This window comes from Magnolia sinica, chromosome 18, assembly GCF_029962835.1.
Source record: "Magnolia sinica isolate HGM2019 chromosome 18, MsV1, whole genome shotgun sequence".
NCBI classification, from domain to species: domain Eukaryota; kingdom Viridiplantae; phylum Streptophyta; class Magnoliopsida; order Magnoliales; family Magnoliaceae; genus Magnolia; species Magnolia sinica.
The window spans coordinates 10,084,213-10,099,343 of record NC_080590.1 but is presented as its reverse complement, the minus strand read 5'-3'; the positions used below and the strand labels follow the sequence as shown (position 1 = coordinate 10,099,343).

At 40.3% G+C, this 15,131-nt stretch overlaps 1 protein-coding gene across 5 annotated transcripts; it reads left to right on the top strand.

Moving 5' to 3' along the window:
• Nucleotides 1–64: 64 nt before the first annotated feature.
• On the top strand, nt 65–15,127 carry LOC131232533 (uncharacterized). 5 transcript variants are annotated; one of them, XM_058228836.1, is made up of 14 exons: nt 65–217; nt 440–562; nt 1,171–1,268; nt 3,439–3,511; nt 5,102–5,176; nt 5,306–5,416; nt 5,555–5,597; nt 9,223–9,307; nt 12,105–12,207; nt 12,304–12,399; nt 12,535–12,567; nt 13,678–13,777; nt 14,776–14,860; nt 14,959–15,127. In XM_058228836.1, the coding sequence occupies exons 2-14, from the start codon at nt 455–457 to the stop codon at nt 15,086–15,088; spliced, it is 1,140 nt and encodes a 379-aa protein (XP_058084819.1). In that variant the 5' UTR covers nt 65–217; nt 440–454; the 3' UTR covers nt 15,089–15,127. The 5 variants fall into 5 exon arrangements, with proteins under 5 accessions (XP_058084819.1, XP_058084820.1, XP_058084817.1 ...); XM_058228837.1 differs by having other exon boundaries at nt 9,211–9,307; nt 12,304–12,381; XM_058228834.1 differs by having other exon boundaries at nt 9,211–9,307.
• The last annotated feature ends 4 nt before the right edge of the window (nt 15,128–15,131 follow it).

Genomic DNA, 15,131 nt, shown 5'->3' with positions numbered 1-15,131 from the left:
GACGGAATACGCGCGCAAAGAAGGGTCCGGGCAGCATGCACGGCAAAGCTCTCCGCATAAAACGGTCAATTCACCAGAGCGAAAGGGTAAAACCGTCTTTCTTCCACATCCTATACCCTAAAAGCCCCACCCTCTAAAACCGTTTGCCCGGGAAAGTTCGACCAGTCGGAAAATCGCTGTGTAATCGACTCTCTCTCCCAGTTTCATTTCGCGAAAGGTAATCGATGAAACGTTCATTTTCCATAAAAATCCCCATCTTGCGCACCTAACTATGGAAAAGTAGTAACTTTTAGGTTACGCTTGATTGCACCAGTTTTCATGATTTTTCATTTGAATTCTTCTATTTTCTTCTTTTTACAAGTTTTTTCAGTAAGGAATTTTTTGCTTTTTAGTTTTACAATTTATTTATTTATTTATTTATTTTTGTTTCGTTTTTAAGTTCCGAAGTTGGAGAATGGGGTCAGGTTCGAAGCAATCGAGACAACCAGACAACAGCGACTCTGTTTTGGAGGAGAGCAGCGACCCTTTTTCAGAAGATGGGAGCGATGTAGACAGTGAAATGGTAACTATTAAGCGCTATCCGATGTCTTCTCCACCATATGCATCATGGCATGCATTTAGGACTACACGGACCGTTCGAATCTTGGGGACCCGAAAGTTGCACTGATTTGAGCAGCATTGATCATCTGATTTTGCTCATTGGATTTAAGCATCTGACCATTTTATTCTTTTAACCATCAAGTTGATAGTGACCAATTGAATGGTTATGGTGATTAGATCAGTCTGATTGGCTGTTTGGAGATATCCTCCATCCACATTGGACATTGCAATTTGGATGGTCTGGATTGAAGTGCACATATGCCATGTCTACTCCACGACTTAAAAAAGGCGGTGAATTATCGCCATATTCCTGGTCTTATTCAAGATTAAAATTTTACTACACATGCCGGTATGAATACACCACTGCCGAAATCCACAGCATGTAATGTTATGTTAGATTGCATGCTGGTCTTCACTGGCCCAGATTGAAAGATCTTGCACATTTTTAAGGTTCAGGAAATAATTAATTTATGAACTTGTTTTGGTACCAACTACCAAATCAAACAGATCTTTTTTTTTTTTTTTTTGCATTTGTATCTGTGATATCTTATATGAAAGCTCATGATGTAGGAGTCAGAAGAAAATGATGTCGACCAAAGTGAGGGACAGAAAGATGCCGAGTTGGAAGAGTTAGAGAAAGAGTATTCAAATCTGCGTCACCAGGAGCAGTAAGTTATCCTCATCTCTTGACAGTTTCTATTACTAGGCGTCATTGGTATGGAACAGTGCGCGTGTAACTTAAGGTGGCATTGATGCATACTGGCTTAATGTTTTCCTTTCTGAAGAAGGGTCTTTGAGTAGGCAACATAGAAATCCTTACTACTGAAGAAGAGATTTATATATTTGATCACGGTGTGGCTACAGTCACATTGCCCTGCTGCAAAGGCTATTGCATATTTGCATCATGATGAGCAATAGGCACCTGTCGCTACTCTTATGTTATTTTATTTTGTCTTTTGAAAGATGGGAACATTATTAAAGAAAGGGAACTACAAAACACAGAAACAGCCACTACAAAGAAGAAGAAAAGAAAAGAAAAAGAAAAGGAAAAAAACGAAAGAAAACCTATGCAGGGAAGACGCCTAAAACTAAAAAGATATACAACAGCCAGCCCCTAGTCTAGCAATAAACCTCCAAAGTCCGAGTTAAGGAGCTCAATCCTGGAACAAATCTAGTACCCTTGAGAACACAACAGCTGAGGAAACGCTCTGATTCCTACAATATTGATTATTTCTTTCCGCCCACACCACCCAGAAGATAGCTAATGGCAGGATTCTCCATTTTCTCTTTCCAAGAGCTCCAAGCTCTCATGCCAGTTACAGAAGAGTTGGTCTATAGAGGTTGGCATTGTCCACGACACTCCCGTCCCACCAAACTAAGGACACTCCACCAAAGATTTGAAGAGAATTGGCAATGGATGAAGAGGTGGTCCACAATTTCCTCCACCCTTAGACATACGAGGCACACATTTGGGAGGACCATCCCTCTATTTCTCAAGTTGTCAATAGTTAGAATTCCGTTCCTTCCGATGAGCCATCCGAAAGCCACTACTTTCAGGGGCACTCCATAAAACCACAACACCCTTGTGTGGCAACAAGCTGCTGAGTTTACCGAGGCAACAAGGTGTCTTTAGAAGTTATCAAGTTGTCAATAGTTAGAATTCCGTTCCTTCCGACGAGCCATCCGAAAGCCACTACTTTCAGGGGCACTCCATAAAACCACAACACCCTTGTGTGGCAACAAGCTGCTGAGTTTACCGAGGCAACAAGGTGTCTTTAGAAGGATCTGACTGAAAAGAACCCCGAACTAGACAACAAAGAACGTATAGAGTCCTCCTGAAAAGGAGAAGGAGAGGAGTCTTGCAAACGAGAGAGAAGCAGAATAAGCTCCTGCATCTCAAAGTTTGGCAAATTTGTTTTGAAAGGGGGATCCGAATTTGTCCAATTTCAATTTCTGCAAAACAATCTCCCACAACAATATTAGGATTTAGGGTAATAGCAAAGAGACTCGGGAAGGATTCAGCCAGCGTGGATGGACCACACTGAAAATCCATCCAAAACCTAATTCTGCGACCATTCCCAAGGGAGTAGGACACCTTGTCGGGGACGGTTGGGGCTACCTTAGCAACGCCTTTCCAAATAAAAGAAGCTTGATACAAGGAAGACTCATTTGTCCACCAGCCCATGGGAGAAGTGGCATATTTTGCAGCTATAATCTGGCACCATAGGTTGTTCATCTCTATTCCAAACCTCCAAATCCATTTACCAAGGAGAGCTTTATTAACAATTTCAAGGTTCTTTATGTCCGCTCCTCCTTTGTTGTAGGGGATGCATACCTCCTTCCTATTTAAAAGGGGGAATTTCCTGCTCCCCTGCCATAAAAACTTCCTTCGCAAATTTTTGATTTGTGAAATAATAGATTTCGGGCATTGAAATAGAGACAAATAGTATATTGGCAGATTCGAAAGAGAAGCCTTGATCAGATTAAGTCTACCCCCAAGGACAACACATTTAGTTTCCAAGAAGAGTTTCCTCTCCATTCTTTCTATAATTTTATCTCACAAAACTAGAGGGGGTTTTCCAATACATAAAGGTAATCCCAAGTAGAGTGTAGGGAGATAACCTACCTTGCATCCAAATAAAAATGTTTTCCATGTTCTTCTCGAATAATCATTTCACTCATCCAAATGAGACAAGTTCATGGGTCATGGACACTGGGGGTGCGGGACAGGGACATCCAAGGTATACCAATATGTCTATATCATAGCACATCAGTAGTCGAATAAGTTCTATATTTAATATTGTTTTACTCTCTCCATTTTTTTTTTTTCTAATTCAGGGATCTCTTAAAGAATTTGAAGAGACACAAGGATGAAGATATTCTAAAAGGTCAAGCAGTGAAGAACCAAAAGGTTTGATACACAAGAACTGATTATCTGGTAGTCATGCATGCAGGTGATCTTTAAGCCTTGGTCTGATCTTTAAGTCTTGGTCTGGTCCTGGGCTTTTCCATTGATTGCTGGGTTCCTCCTCTGTGTTTTCCTTTATGCTAGAGTAACATATGACTTTATTTATTGGAAAAAGAAAAGAAAAGAAAAGACACCCCCAAAAAAAAAAAAAAAAAAAAAAACTGCAGCTTGCAACCTTTTGGCATGAATACGTTGGATACCCAAGTTAGGCAAGTTGGCTATTTGGATATATTTCGCATGGATGCTCTTGGGCCAGCATTTGAAATATTGAAACAGTAAAAGGTTGATGTATTGTTTTACATTGAGATTTTCTTAACACTTCATGTTTTTACACTTATACCATATCCTTGTTGCCTACATGTTAATTAGCTCATATAGCATGCTTGTCCCTAACTTTGAATTTTGTAAAGTAATAAGATGAAATTGTAGAAATCAATACTATGTTGTTGGGGCTAGACTCATATGTTAGCTTTGCACCATTTAAAAAATGGTGGTCGCTGATCCTCCTCACAGTGGCACTGATGTACAGCAAGGGATTGATCCACAGGAAAGAGAAACAAAAGAGGAAGAATTAGTTGAGGGTTTGCGGAAACATTTCCCACTTCCAAGAGTTGTAAATAGTATTGAAATAGATTTGAGCCCTGGTAGTTGGTGCAAAGGAGATTGCAGGCTCCTGATCCTCCAATTCCATTTGCTGGTCCTTATGTCCCAACCCCTGCCTGTGTGGCGCCTAACTGATATCCTAACCATCCAAATCGTGGGTTCTATTGTGGATGGAGCATATATCTAAAATCACTTTGATAAAGCAATCCTAACCATCCAATTAATGGCTATCAAATGGATGGGTAAAAGTAAAATAGTGAGTGATCTAAATTCAATGGGAAAAATTGGTCGGTTATTATTTTCTTCTTGATGCAAAATTTTGTTTTGCGCCATCTGCAGTTGGGTCAATGATTTGGACAGTCTAGATTCCCATATAACTATGCCATATGTACATTTGAAGAGTCACCACAATGTTTTAGATGGTGCAAAACTAACGTAGGAGTCTTAGCCTATGTTGGTGTTATTTTCTGGAGCATCGGTTGGCTACCAATTTAACATGTACTTTACCAGCTAGAATGATGTAGATGTGATTAATATGTAGACCATTTGATCATTTCCTTCTGTTAACATTTCTCTTAATTTTTTAAAGGTTTATCCCTTACTACTAGTTTTGGTTACTCTTCTTAATTTTGTGAATGGATTTTTTTTCATAGAACAGTGTGTACACATAATTGAACATGCATTTGGGGCTAGTCATGTTTGTTGTGAAGGTCCTCTGACATTGAGCTGTGTCTGGTGAACACCTAGGTGGATGGTTTGATCTTCAAAGATATTTCCTATTGAAGCTGATTTAGCTACCTGAGGAGCACTATTTTTGCACCATTTCATTTTTTTATATTTCATTCTCATTGTCAGGTTTTGTAGTTACAATAGGAGCAGTATATATGCTCGTGTGTCATTCACAAGCTTTCTGTCTGTTGTTTCCTGAAGGCTCTCTGGGACAAGACGCTTGAGTTGAGGTTCCTACTGCAGAAAGCATTCTCAAGTTCAAATAAATTACCACAGGTAAACTTCTGATACTATCCTCGCCCCCGAAATGATTCAGTTTTGAGTAAATGTGTTGTTTCTGATTTATATTATCTTCTATGGTCATTGTTGAAATTGCTTCGACCTTTTATTCTGAATTGATTGCAGGAACCATTGAAATCCTCATTCTGCAGCTCAGACAAAGCAGTTCGTCAAGTGTATTCAGACCTGATAACCTCATCCGAGCAGACACTTAATTGCTTATTGGAACTACAGGAGGTATGTTTAATGGAAACTTTGGATAGGTTCTCTAAGTCACTAAGTACTTGATCCAATGCTCCGTGCTTATTTCCATTTCATTGTCAGGTTGTTCCCATCTTTGGTGCATTTACATTGTATCCTGTTTTTATTTGACAGGCTTTGCTTGAGAAGAACCCTTCCATAACTCAAGTCAGAAATGGTATGGCAAAAAATCCATGAATAAGTTGATAATTGTTTATCATGTGATATATCTGATGAACTGCTCTAGTAGGTCCACACTACTAAGAATGATGTCGATGCACTTTACTCTCTGCAGAATTTTTAAATATTTGTAGGAAATGCCAGTGGCTGTGCTGGGTTTTAAGTCACTGACATCATGAGTTCTGTCACTTTCAGACATGAAAATGTTGAAAGTTATTTTCTTCATGTGGTGTTTGTGACCAGTCTGATTTGTTCAATCCTTGCTTACCCACCAAAAATAGAACAATAACAACAGACTTAAACATTTGATTCTTTGCAGTCATTCTTTTCTTTCTTCTTTCTTTTCCTTTAAAAAAAGAATAAAATAAAATTAATGTTCATGATTTTTAAAATTTTTTTTTTTTTCTCTGAAAGATAATGAAGCTTTTATTAAAAACGACGAAACCAGCCTAGCAAGGAGCTAGGGTGGGAAATTACAACATGATCAAGGCTAGCAAGGTGCTAGCATCTACATTTTTTATGCATATGTCCAACTCACAATATCAACCTTAACTTTCCTTATGATTACATTGATTGGAATGTTTCCATTGCAAAAGCAACAGTTGTTTATTTCTCCCTAAATTGCCCAAAACACCGCCAAAAGAGTTAAATTCTATGCCAAACTCCCCTCTTTCCTCTCCCTCCCTCATGCCAAGCAAAGAGAAGGTCAGTGGTGGATTCCGGCATAACCCAAGTGATGTTGAAGCGGCAAAAAATGCTGGTCCACCTCTTGAGCAAACTCAGTGGATGAAGAGATGGTTAATTGATTTTGCATCTTGCATGCACATCATGCATATATTTGTGAGCATCATATATTGCTTTTGAAGGTTGTCGATGGTTAGCACCATTTTTCTTCTCACTAAACAAGTGAAAGTTGTCTTCTTGGGGGGAGCACCATAGAACCAAAAAATGGTAGGAGTGGGCTTAGAAGCTTCAAAAGAGATTGAATAGAAAACCGGCCCTGACTTTTCAATTCACAGTGGATGAAGAGATGGTTAATTGATTCTGCATCTTGCATGCACATCGTGCATATATTTGTGAGCAACATATACTGCTTTTGAAGGTTGTTGATGGTTAGCATCATTCTTCCCACTAGCCAAGCGAAAGCCGCCTTATTAGGGGGAGCACCATAGAACCAAAAATGGTAGGAGTGGGTTTAGAAGCTTCAAAAGAGATCGAATAGAAAACAGCCTGACTTTTCAACATGCCACAACAACGAGTCTTTAGATCCCGGAGCAGGATGGAAGTGCTTCAAGATGTCCGAAAGTTTAATGAGATCCTCCATCCATTAGAGCCCTACGGCTCAGAGGAGTCCATACCGCCTCGTCACCTCCTCCTGACTTACAGTGAGCTGCTACAATATTTGAATCCAGAGAGAGATGGGCCAAGTGCAAAAATGCTTCTGAGAGGGGTTTTGTTGCCACACCAAGTGTCCTCCCAAAATCGAATTTGGTTTCCGTCACCCAACAACAAGAAAGAGACACCTTCCTTGACCTTTAGCCTCACCTTAGAGACCGCTTTCCATAGGCCAGAAGCGTGACACCCTCCCTCTTGCAACCTATACTTTCTAGCGATTGTCTCCCTCCAAGGCTTACCTTCTTCCATCCCAAACCTCCACACCCACTTGTCTAAAAGGGCTAGGTTCATGCTATCAAGACTTTTTATACTCGCTCCTCCCTCTAAGAAAGGCGTGCAAACCTCTTCCTTGTTCAGGTGGAATTTATGCTTCTCATCCACACCATTCCACAAAATATCCTGATAAAATTTCTCCAATCTTCTCAAGATAGATTTCGGACAATGGTAAAGAGACATGAAGTAGATGGTCAAATTGGAGAGTGCGGCTTTGATGAGAGTGATTCTTCCATCCAAGGATAAGTGGCAGCTCTTCCATCTTAACAACTTTTTCTCCACCCTTTCTATCACCTTATACCAAAGCTGATCTGCCAGTCTTCCCATGCACAAAGGAAGGCTCAGATAAGGGGATGGGATCATGGGAAAGATATTGCTCTACACCTAAATACGTCGGCTAAATTAGATCTCTCATCCCCTGACAAATGGATAACAAACATGTCACATTTGGATGCATTCACCTTCAGGCCCGAGACCACTTTGAAGCACCAAACGATCTTGAGCAATTTATCCACCGCCTCAACTTCTGCATCGCAAAAGATGACAGTGTCATCTGCGAATTGGAGGTGGGAGATTTGAGCACCCATGTTTGCCACCTTAAAGCCCTAGAAGAGGCCCACCTCTTGACCTTTGTTAACATCTTGTTGAGAACCTCAATTATCACAAATAATAAAAAACAGAGAGGGGGGTCACCATGTCTAAGGCTATGAGATGCCTTGAAAAAGCCTTTGGGAGATCCGTTGACAAACATGGAGAAAGATGCCGACCGAACGCATTCTTGCATCCACGCTTGCCATTTCCTCCCAAACCCCAACCTCAGCAGCATGTAATCAAGGAACTTCCAATCAATGTGATTGTAAGCCTTTTCTATATCCAGCTTACACGCCACACCCTTCTTCCCTTGTGCCTTGAATCGAAGTACTTATGGGCCAGAAGAGCACTAGCCAAAATTTGTTTGTCCGCCACGAATGCTCCTCGACCTTCAGAGATGACGCTAGAAAGAGGGGCATGTAACCTGGTAGCTGGAACTTTGGCCAAGATTCTGTAGGGGTTTCCCAATTAAGCTAATGGGCCTGAAATCCTTCAGACTTGTTTCTCCTTCATTTTTTGGAATGAGGCCAATAAATGATGCCCCCTATTCCAAAGACAGTCTCCCCCTCTTGAAGAACTAAAAAATGAAGTTAACGACATCCCTTTTCACCCATCTCCAAAAGAACTGAAAGAAAGCAATAGGGAATCCCTCTGGATCTGACGCTTTATCTCAGCCTAAAGAATTCAAGTCTGCTTTGATTTCCTCCTCATCGAATCGGTTTCTCGAGCATGTCCGACTCCATGGGGCAAATCTGATTGAAGGGGAGGTTGTCGAGCAAGGGACGGGGGATCCTCTTCCAGCGATAGGTCCCTAAAGAATCTCACTACAACTATGCTGCACTGCTCCTTCCCTTCGATCCTTTTGCCATCTTCAACTAAGCTTACTATTTTATTGTTTTTGGCCCTGGCCCTGGCAATGCTATGGTAGAATCTAGTGTTTCAAAAATCAAACATGTTTCTATCAGTACTTCATGATGTGAATCTTAGTTATCGATAAAAAATGTTGTAAATCTGTAGTTAATTAAATTCAATTATTTTAAAATTTACTCAGTTATTTTTCATCTGTCAGCTTTGGTGCTTTCTTTTCCTCTTCTGCTTTGTTACTATGTTCCTTTCCTAATGCAGACGGAGTTTTCATTACCGCTCAGTAATCATTGTCATTACAATCTGTAACATCCCTTTGGGCCCTTTCTCCTTTGTACAAAGTAGTCTTTTTTTGAACTATCTAAATTTTATTGGCTCTCTGTTCACCCGATTATTAAAACGTATGTTTCTTTCTGCCTCTATGGATGGATGGATTTCTATCGTGACTGATGTTACATGCTTATGCTCATATTCTTTCTCTTATTAAGGAACTGATACAGAATCTCACAAGGGTGAAGATGCATCCAACAATTTCGATGGAGAGAGTGATGAGGCATGGTTACAGATACACAGAATGCACAGCAGGTATCTTGATCAGACACCAATTGCAAATGGTACCCATATTTATTTGTATGCTTGTCTAAACAATAATCAAGCTTTATAATCTTCTAACTTTTGGGAAGCACATTTGACTCAGCAGGCTGGAAGATTAAATATTTCATTTTGACTTGATTAGAGCTTCATTTCAGAAATAGCAGCATGGGCCTTGACACATGGAATTTATTTTTATTAACTACATGACTTCTAAACTTTTCTTGAAGTGGATTCCTTTCTTTAACTTAATAGTATTATTAGAGGAAGGGCTCTCTACTGATATATTAGTCATTAGATGAAGGGCTCTCTACTGATATTATTAGGATTTTTACCATCTCTCTTAGGGCATCAGATCATTGGCAGCTTTCTAGCTGAGAGTGGAGCTCTCGATCTTTCCTTTGTACTGGGAACTTAATTCTGTGATTTCTTTTATATGAGGATGGAAATTATTGTGCAAAGAAAATAAAATTACGTTGAAAGTTGGAACAAGTTCCCAATACAATGCGTGACGCTTTGAGCCCCCTCTTTGGCTGGAGTGATAGCACCAACACCATTAGCAACCATGGAAATGATGTAAAACAAAGTGCTCAACTTCAAGAGGTCCATTAGTTAATAGAAAATAAAACCAAGTCTCAAAGGTTAACTGATTCATTTCTTAACCAATGGAAGATGGTTCAGTGGATTCATTCTGTGGCTTTTGTTTTCCCCCCTCAATTTGGCTTTTTATAGGTATGTCAATGGACATGGCATGGATGTGTCATGGGCAATGGCATTTACAAGCAAAATCTAATCTTGGACATTAGGGGTGCACACGGGTCGGTTCGGTCCGGTTCTAGGGTGAAACTGGAACAGAACCGTTTTTAACGGTTCTATGATTTTCGGAACTGGAACCGGACCGTTAGCACCGTAGAACTGAACCGGAACTAGACTGTTAAAATCGGATCGGTTCTACAGTTTTGGGCCTTTTATAATCCAACCCAATTGAGAGAGCAGGGACTTAGATTTTTTATTTTTTTTTGGTGTTTTAAATAGTTCGGATCTACGGATCGGTTCACGGTTCGGTTCGGTTCTACATACCCCAAACCAAGAACCGAACTGATGTAATCGGTTCTTTGATTTTTGGAATTGGAATCGGAACCGGTGCACTCTAGAATTGGATCAAACTGGACCGTTTGGTCGGTTCCAGTCCGGTTCCACGGTTCTACCAGTTCAATGTGCACCCCTACTGGACATGTATACAGTGCCCAATTATGTAATGTGGATTTACTTTTTGAACATGATGAATGTACTTATGTTGGAGGGCTGACTCCTGTATTAGTAGGCCGAAATGCATATTACTGTTTATGCATTTCAGCCTACTAATTCAGGAGTCAGCCTCCTCTTTGTGTGGGTGGGCTCCTCTTCGTTAAAAGATGAACTTCCCTCTATTTTTCTGCTTGGCCCCCGATCCTTCCATTATGATGGAGTGCCACTCCCGTATAGGAGCGGTAGTGTAGGCGCCCCTTTGTAGGTGTCTTCTTTGGGATGAGTAAGTTGAATATTATGTGGCTCTCCTCGAGCGTATCCACCTCTTTGCCCTGGTCTCTTTGGAATCAGACAAGTTGATGTGGAAAGCCGACAAGTCGGGTCTGTTCTTGTTTAAATTGTTTTGCTCTCTCGTGTGCGGTGGTGATCATCAAAGAGAGGCAGGCTGCACTAAGCTCATTTGGTCCTGCAACGTCCCTCCCAAGATATTGGCCTTCAAATGGTTGGTTGGAAGGAAGAAGGTTCTTACCATCGATAAGTTGCAGAACAGAGCTATGGTGATTCCAAATATCTGCATCACGTGCGTGCAAGATGAGGAGACAATTTACCATCTTTTCGTGCATTGCTCTTTTTTGGGTCCGATTTGGGTTGCTTTCATATGGTGTGGGCTACTCTGGAATCAGTAGATCGTCTTTTGTTTGCTTGGCATGGGGTGGGCCTAGGGAAACAAATGTCGTACTTGGGAGAATGGCCTTGCTCACTATCTGGTGGGTGGTTTGGGAAGAAAGAAATGCTAGGTGTTTCAAGAATGCCATGAAGTTGGTGGAAGGTATCTCCCAAAGGGCTGGATCGTTGATCATAGAATGGGCCTCTTCTGTTTCTAAGTTTGAAGGGATGTAATTTGGATTTCCTTGGGTTGTAGTTTGGTCACTCCCTCTGCGCTTCCTTCTTGTTGTAGCTTTTGTTTTCTCTTTGTTGCTGTTGTTTTTGTTTTTTAAATAGAAGTTTGTCATCTTTCAAAAAAGAAAAGAAAAGGCGTCAACCCTCCAACAAAATACATTCATCATGCATTAAACGTACATCATGTTTGTGCATTTCAGCCTACTGTTTACCCCATTAGTTGGGATGAGGCTTAGATGAGGATGATGACTATGATGAAATGCATATTATGGTTTAGCTTCAGGATTGACAGCTCTCATCTTTATATTTCTACGCTTTGATGAAGTGCTCTGTACTAGTCTGTGATACAATTCACTGTCCCCGATGAAATTTCACTCATTGCATAGTTCTGTGGTTTCAGATCAGTTAATCCGTGCTCATTATTCTTTTTTTTTCTTTTTTTTTTTTTCCTTTCAAAACAATTAATTGACGTGTAGTTGTTTTTTTTTTCTAAATAAACTTTTTACCTTGCAAAAAATTTAAAAAAATTCTGGCAGGATTCTAATTCTAGGCATACCATAGTATTTGTTGACATGCTCAGGTTTCCATGGCATGGGTCCATTTGAGCTCAATTGGCTTCTTACTGCTCATATGTAACTTGCAGAGTAGCTCCATTCAGAGACAGCTCAATAGATAAATGGCAAAGAAAGACCCAAGTGACAACGGGTGCAGCTGCTCTCAAAGGCAAATTACATGCTTTTAATCAGGTAAGGACCTATGCCTGGAATGACATCCATTATCTGTAAAAAGTTAGTCTTTGAGTTTCCGGTCACATCTTTTTACTTTTTCATATTTGTGTGCAGAACATCAGTGAACAAGTAGCTCAATATATGAGGGACCCGAGTAGAATGATTAAGAGGATGCAATTGAGGAGGTCCACTGTTAGTATTTTTGGGGAAGTAAGTTTACTAATTTTCACTTGAGAATCAGTATTTGAGCAAGAGAAGAAGTTTCATCACATGTGAATATGTGCCAAAAAAAAAACTCAACATTTTCTTTTGGGTGTACTAAGTACTTGTTTGGATTCTTTTCAGGTTCCTGCAGTGGCTGGCAGCATAAAGGAAGAGGTCTTCAGTTGATCCTTTGTCTAATTGTCTATCAAGGCATCCATTTGAGTTGATTAAACTGTTACTTAACATGACTTGGGAGACTCACATTTGGCCATGTCATATGATTTCTGTTAGAAATGGAAAGCCAAGATACTAAAGGATAAAAACATTAAAAGTTGGAAATAAACTTGAATTTGAGGAAATGAAGATAGTAGTAGAGCAATGAACAGCTGGTTTTAGTTCAATGAGGAATATTAATTAAGAAAAGGAATATAATTAGAAATGAGTATCAGAAATACCCCTATTCCCCAAGACATGTTGAGATGAATGAAAGATCCTAATTTCAGATCAGGCATGCGCATTGTCATTTCCAACTGCACCTCTGTGATCCTACTTTGCCTGCTTGCCCTCTGGCGTGTGAATGTAATAATAGTTGGGCTGGGGATCAGTACTGGGTGGGACCTTGTTGCATGTGAATGTCACTGAGTGGCGCTGTTGCAAGCCTCTTCCATGGCTGCTTCCAAGAACCTGATTAAAAGAGGAAGTTTGATGTCTGGTTTGTAGCTGTGTGTGAAACTCTTGCCAATCTACCATTTAAAAGCCAACCTCAAATTGCTCAGAGAAGGCTAAGATGCATATGTATGTGTACGCATGTGCATACAGCATACATACAAACATCCATATCCACATATGTGAAGAGGTCTTAGGAGCAACTAGTGGGACAATTGGTCTCCCTCACGAAGAAAACCTGATGAAAAAATTGGGCTGATCCACTCATCATGTGAACCACAGCATAGAAAACAATAGACTGACGCAGACTTCTACAAAGTACATATGTGGCCCACCTGATAGGGAATCTGCCTGAATTTTGCACTAGGAGATCTTTATGGTTGGGCTGGGCCAACCTTTTGGATTGGTTGATGTAATACATATAACACATTGCAATTATGTGCTACTTGGACCATTACTTCGTTTTCAAGTTTATTTCCAGCTTTACTATGTTTGAGCTTGCCCCAGTAATCCTCTGATAAACGTTGAAGATCTAAGATCATCTTGTGTTCTTTGATGGACAAGACATTTATTCATTTTGTGATAATGTGTTTATTCAACTTTTTAACTCCTGTGTAGGATATGATTGTGGATGGAGATCCTGAACTTCTGGATGACTCAGAGTTCTACCAGCAACTTCTCAAGGAATTCTTCGAGTCGTGTGATCCAACATCATCTGGTAAAGTTTCCTGCAATTTCCTCCCCACTGCAACTGTCATTGTGACCTGGAAATTTGTCCTGTATGCCCAGATACTGCATTGTCTGGTGTGACTGGACATGGGTATTGCCTATGGCTGTGTCCCACAATACTGTATCCATTATGTTTAAATAAAGAGTGATCACCTACAACCCCATTGCACGTGAAGTTGTCATGCAACCCAGCAAACCATGTCATGTTTAGGACATCAAGTCGCACATAAGGTGGTATCCAGCATGAAGATCTCTGGCCAATTGTTAGAGTACACTGCTCTGTGTGTACATGCAGAGCACCATATTGATGGTGTATGTGGTCTTGCGTGTTCCTGATGAACACTATATTGATATATATCTCTCAGTTATCATCCTTTATCTTTTAGATATCTTTTGCTTATTCAATTTGTTTTGGTAATTATTTCTTTATAAACAGAAGATTATCTTTTCAATCAGGGGATTATAAGTAAATGATTTTAAAGGAGAAAATAGATATTCTCTCTTCTTTTTCCTATTTCTACATCAATCATCAGGGGACCACCCTGCATGAAAACAATGGATGGTTTAAATCGGAGCTGCTAACTGCTTGCTTCAACTTACACATGTAGTCCACCTGATGAGTGGACTGGCTTCATGAAGTTGGGCCCCACCTGATGCATGGGTTGGATGTCCTACATGTGGCACGTGCTGTTCTGCATGTGAAATTCACGTGTACTGAGTTATAGGTGGCCATTGCTCTTAAATACAGTACACTTACGAATTGCAGTTTGAATTTCCTAGCATATTATTATGAGATCACCTGTGTATCATACTATATCTGAATGACAGTTTGCTAAAATCCTAAAGGTGAAGACGTTCTTTCACTTGTCTATCAGCATGTTGGATAAGACACTTTGCATTTTGAGTTGTATTCACAATCTCTACATTGCTGCTTGTATCCAATCCAATCTCTACATTGCCTAACTTTTGGTGTTTGATTGTTCACAGAGATGGCTTTTTATGCACTAAAAAAGGTGCAAACCAAGAAACGGAAGGTAGTTGATCGGCGTGCATCCAAGGGCCGCAAGATAAGGTAACACTCCCTTCCCATTGGCGGGTTGTTGCAATTATAAAATGCCTGGGTTTGCAAGTTCTCGGGCTATTAGTTGGTGTCTTTCATTGATTTTGCAGGTACCATAAGCACAAAGAGATAGAGCATTTCATGGCTCCGGAGCCTATGAATCTTCCCCCTATGGCCCCAAAACTGTTTGAGAATTTGTTCGGCCAGAAAAATCAGAAATCAGCCCCCGTCGCAGTGTAGCTGCAGCCAGGGGTGATGAAATGTCTGCAAATTCCCAAATTCC

Excerpts from the sequence above, each read along its gene's own strand:
- LOC131232533 (XM_058228834.1), top strand. The coding sequence starts at position 455 with ATGGGGTCAGGTTCGAAGCAATCGAGACAACCAGACAACAGCGACTCT. Across the intron at positions 1,269-3,438 it reads AATCTGCGTCACCAGGAGCA|GGATCTCTTAAAGAATTTGA; the intron begins GTAAGTTATCCT and ends TTTCTAATTCAG. Across the intron at positions 12,568-13,677 it reads CTGGCAGCATAAAGGAAGAG|GATATGATTGTGGATGGAGA; the intron begins GTCTTCAGTTGA and ends ACTCCTGTGTAG.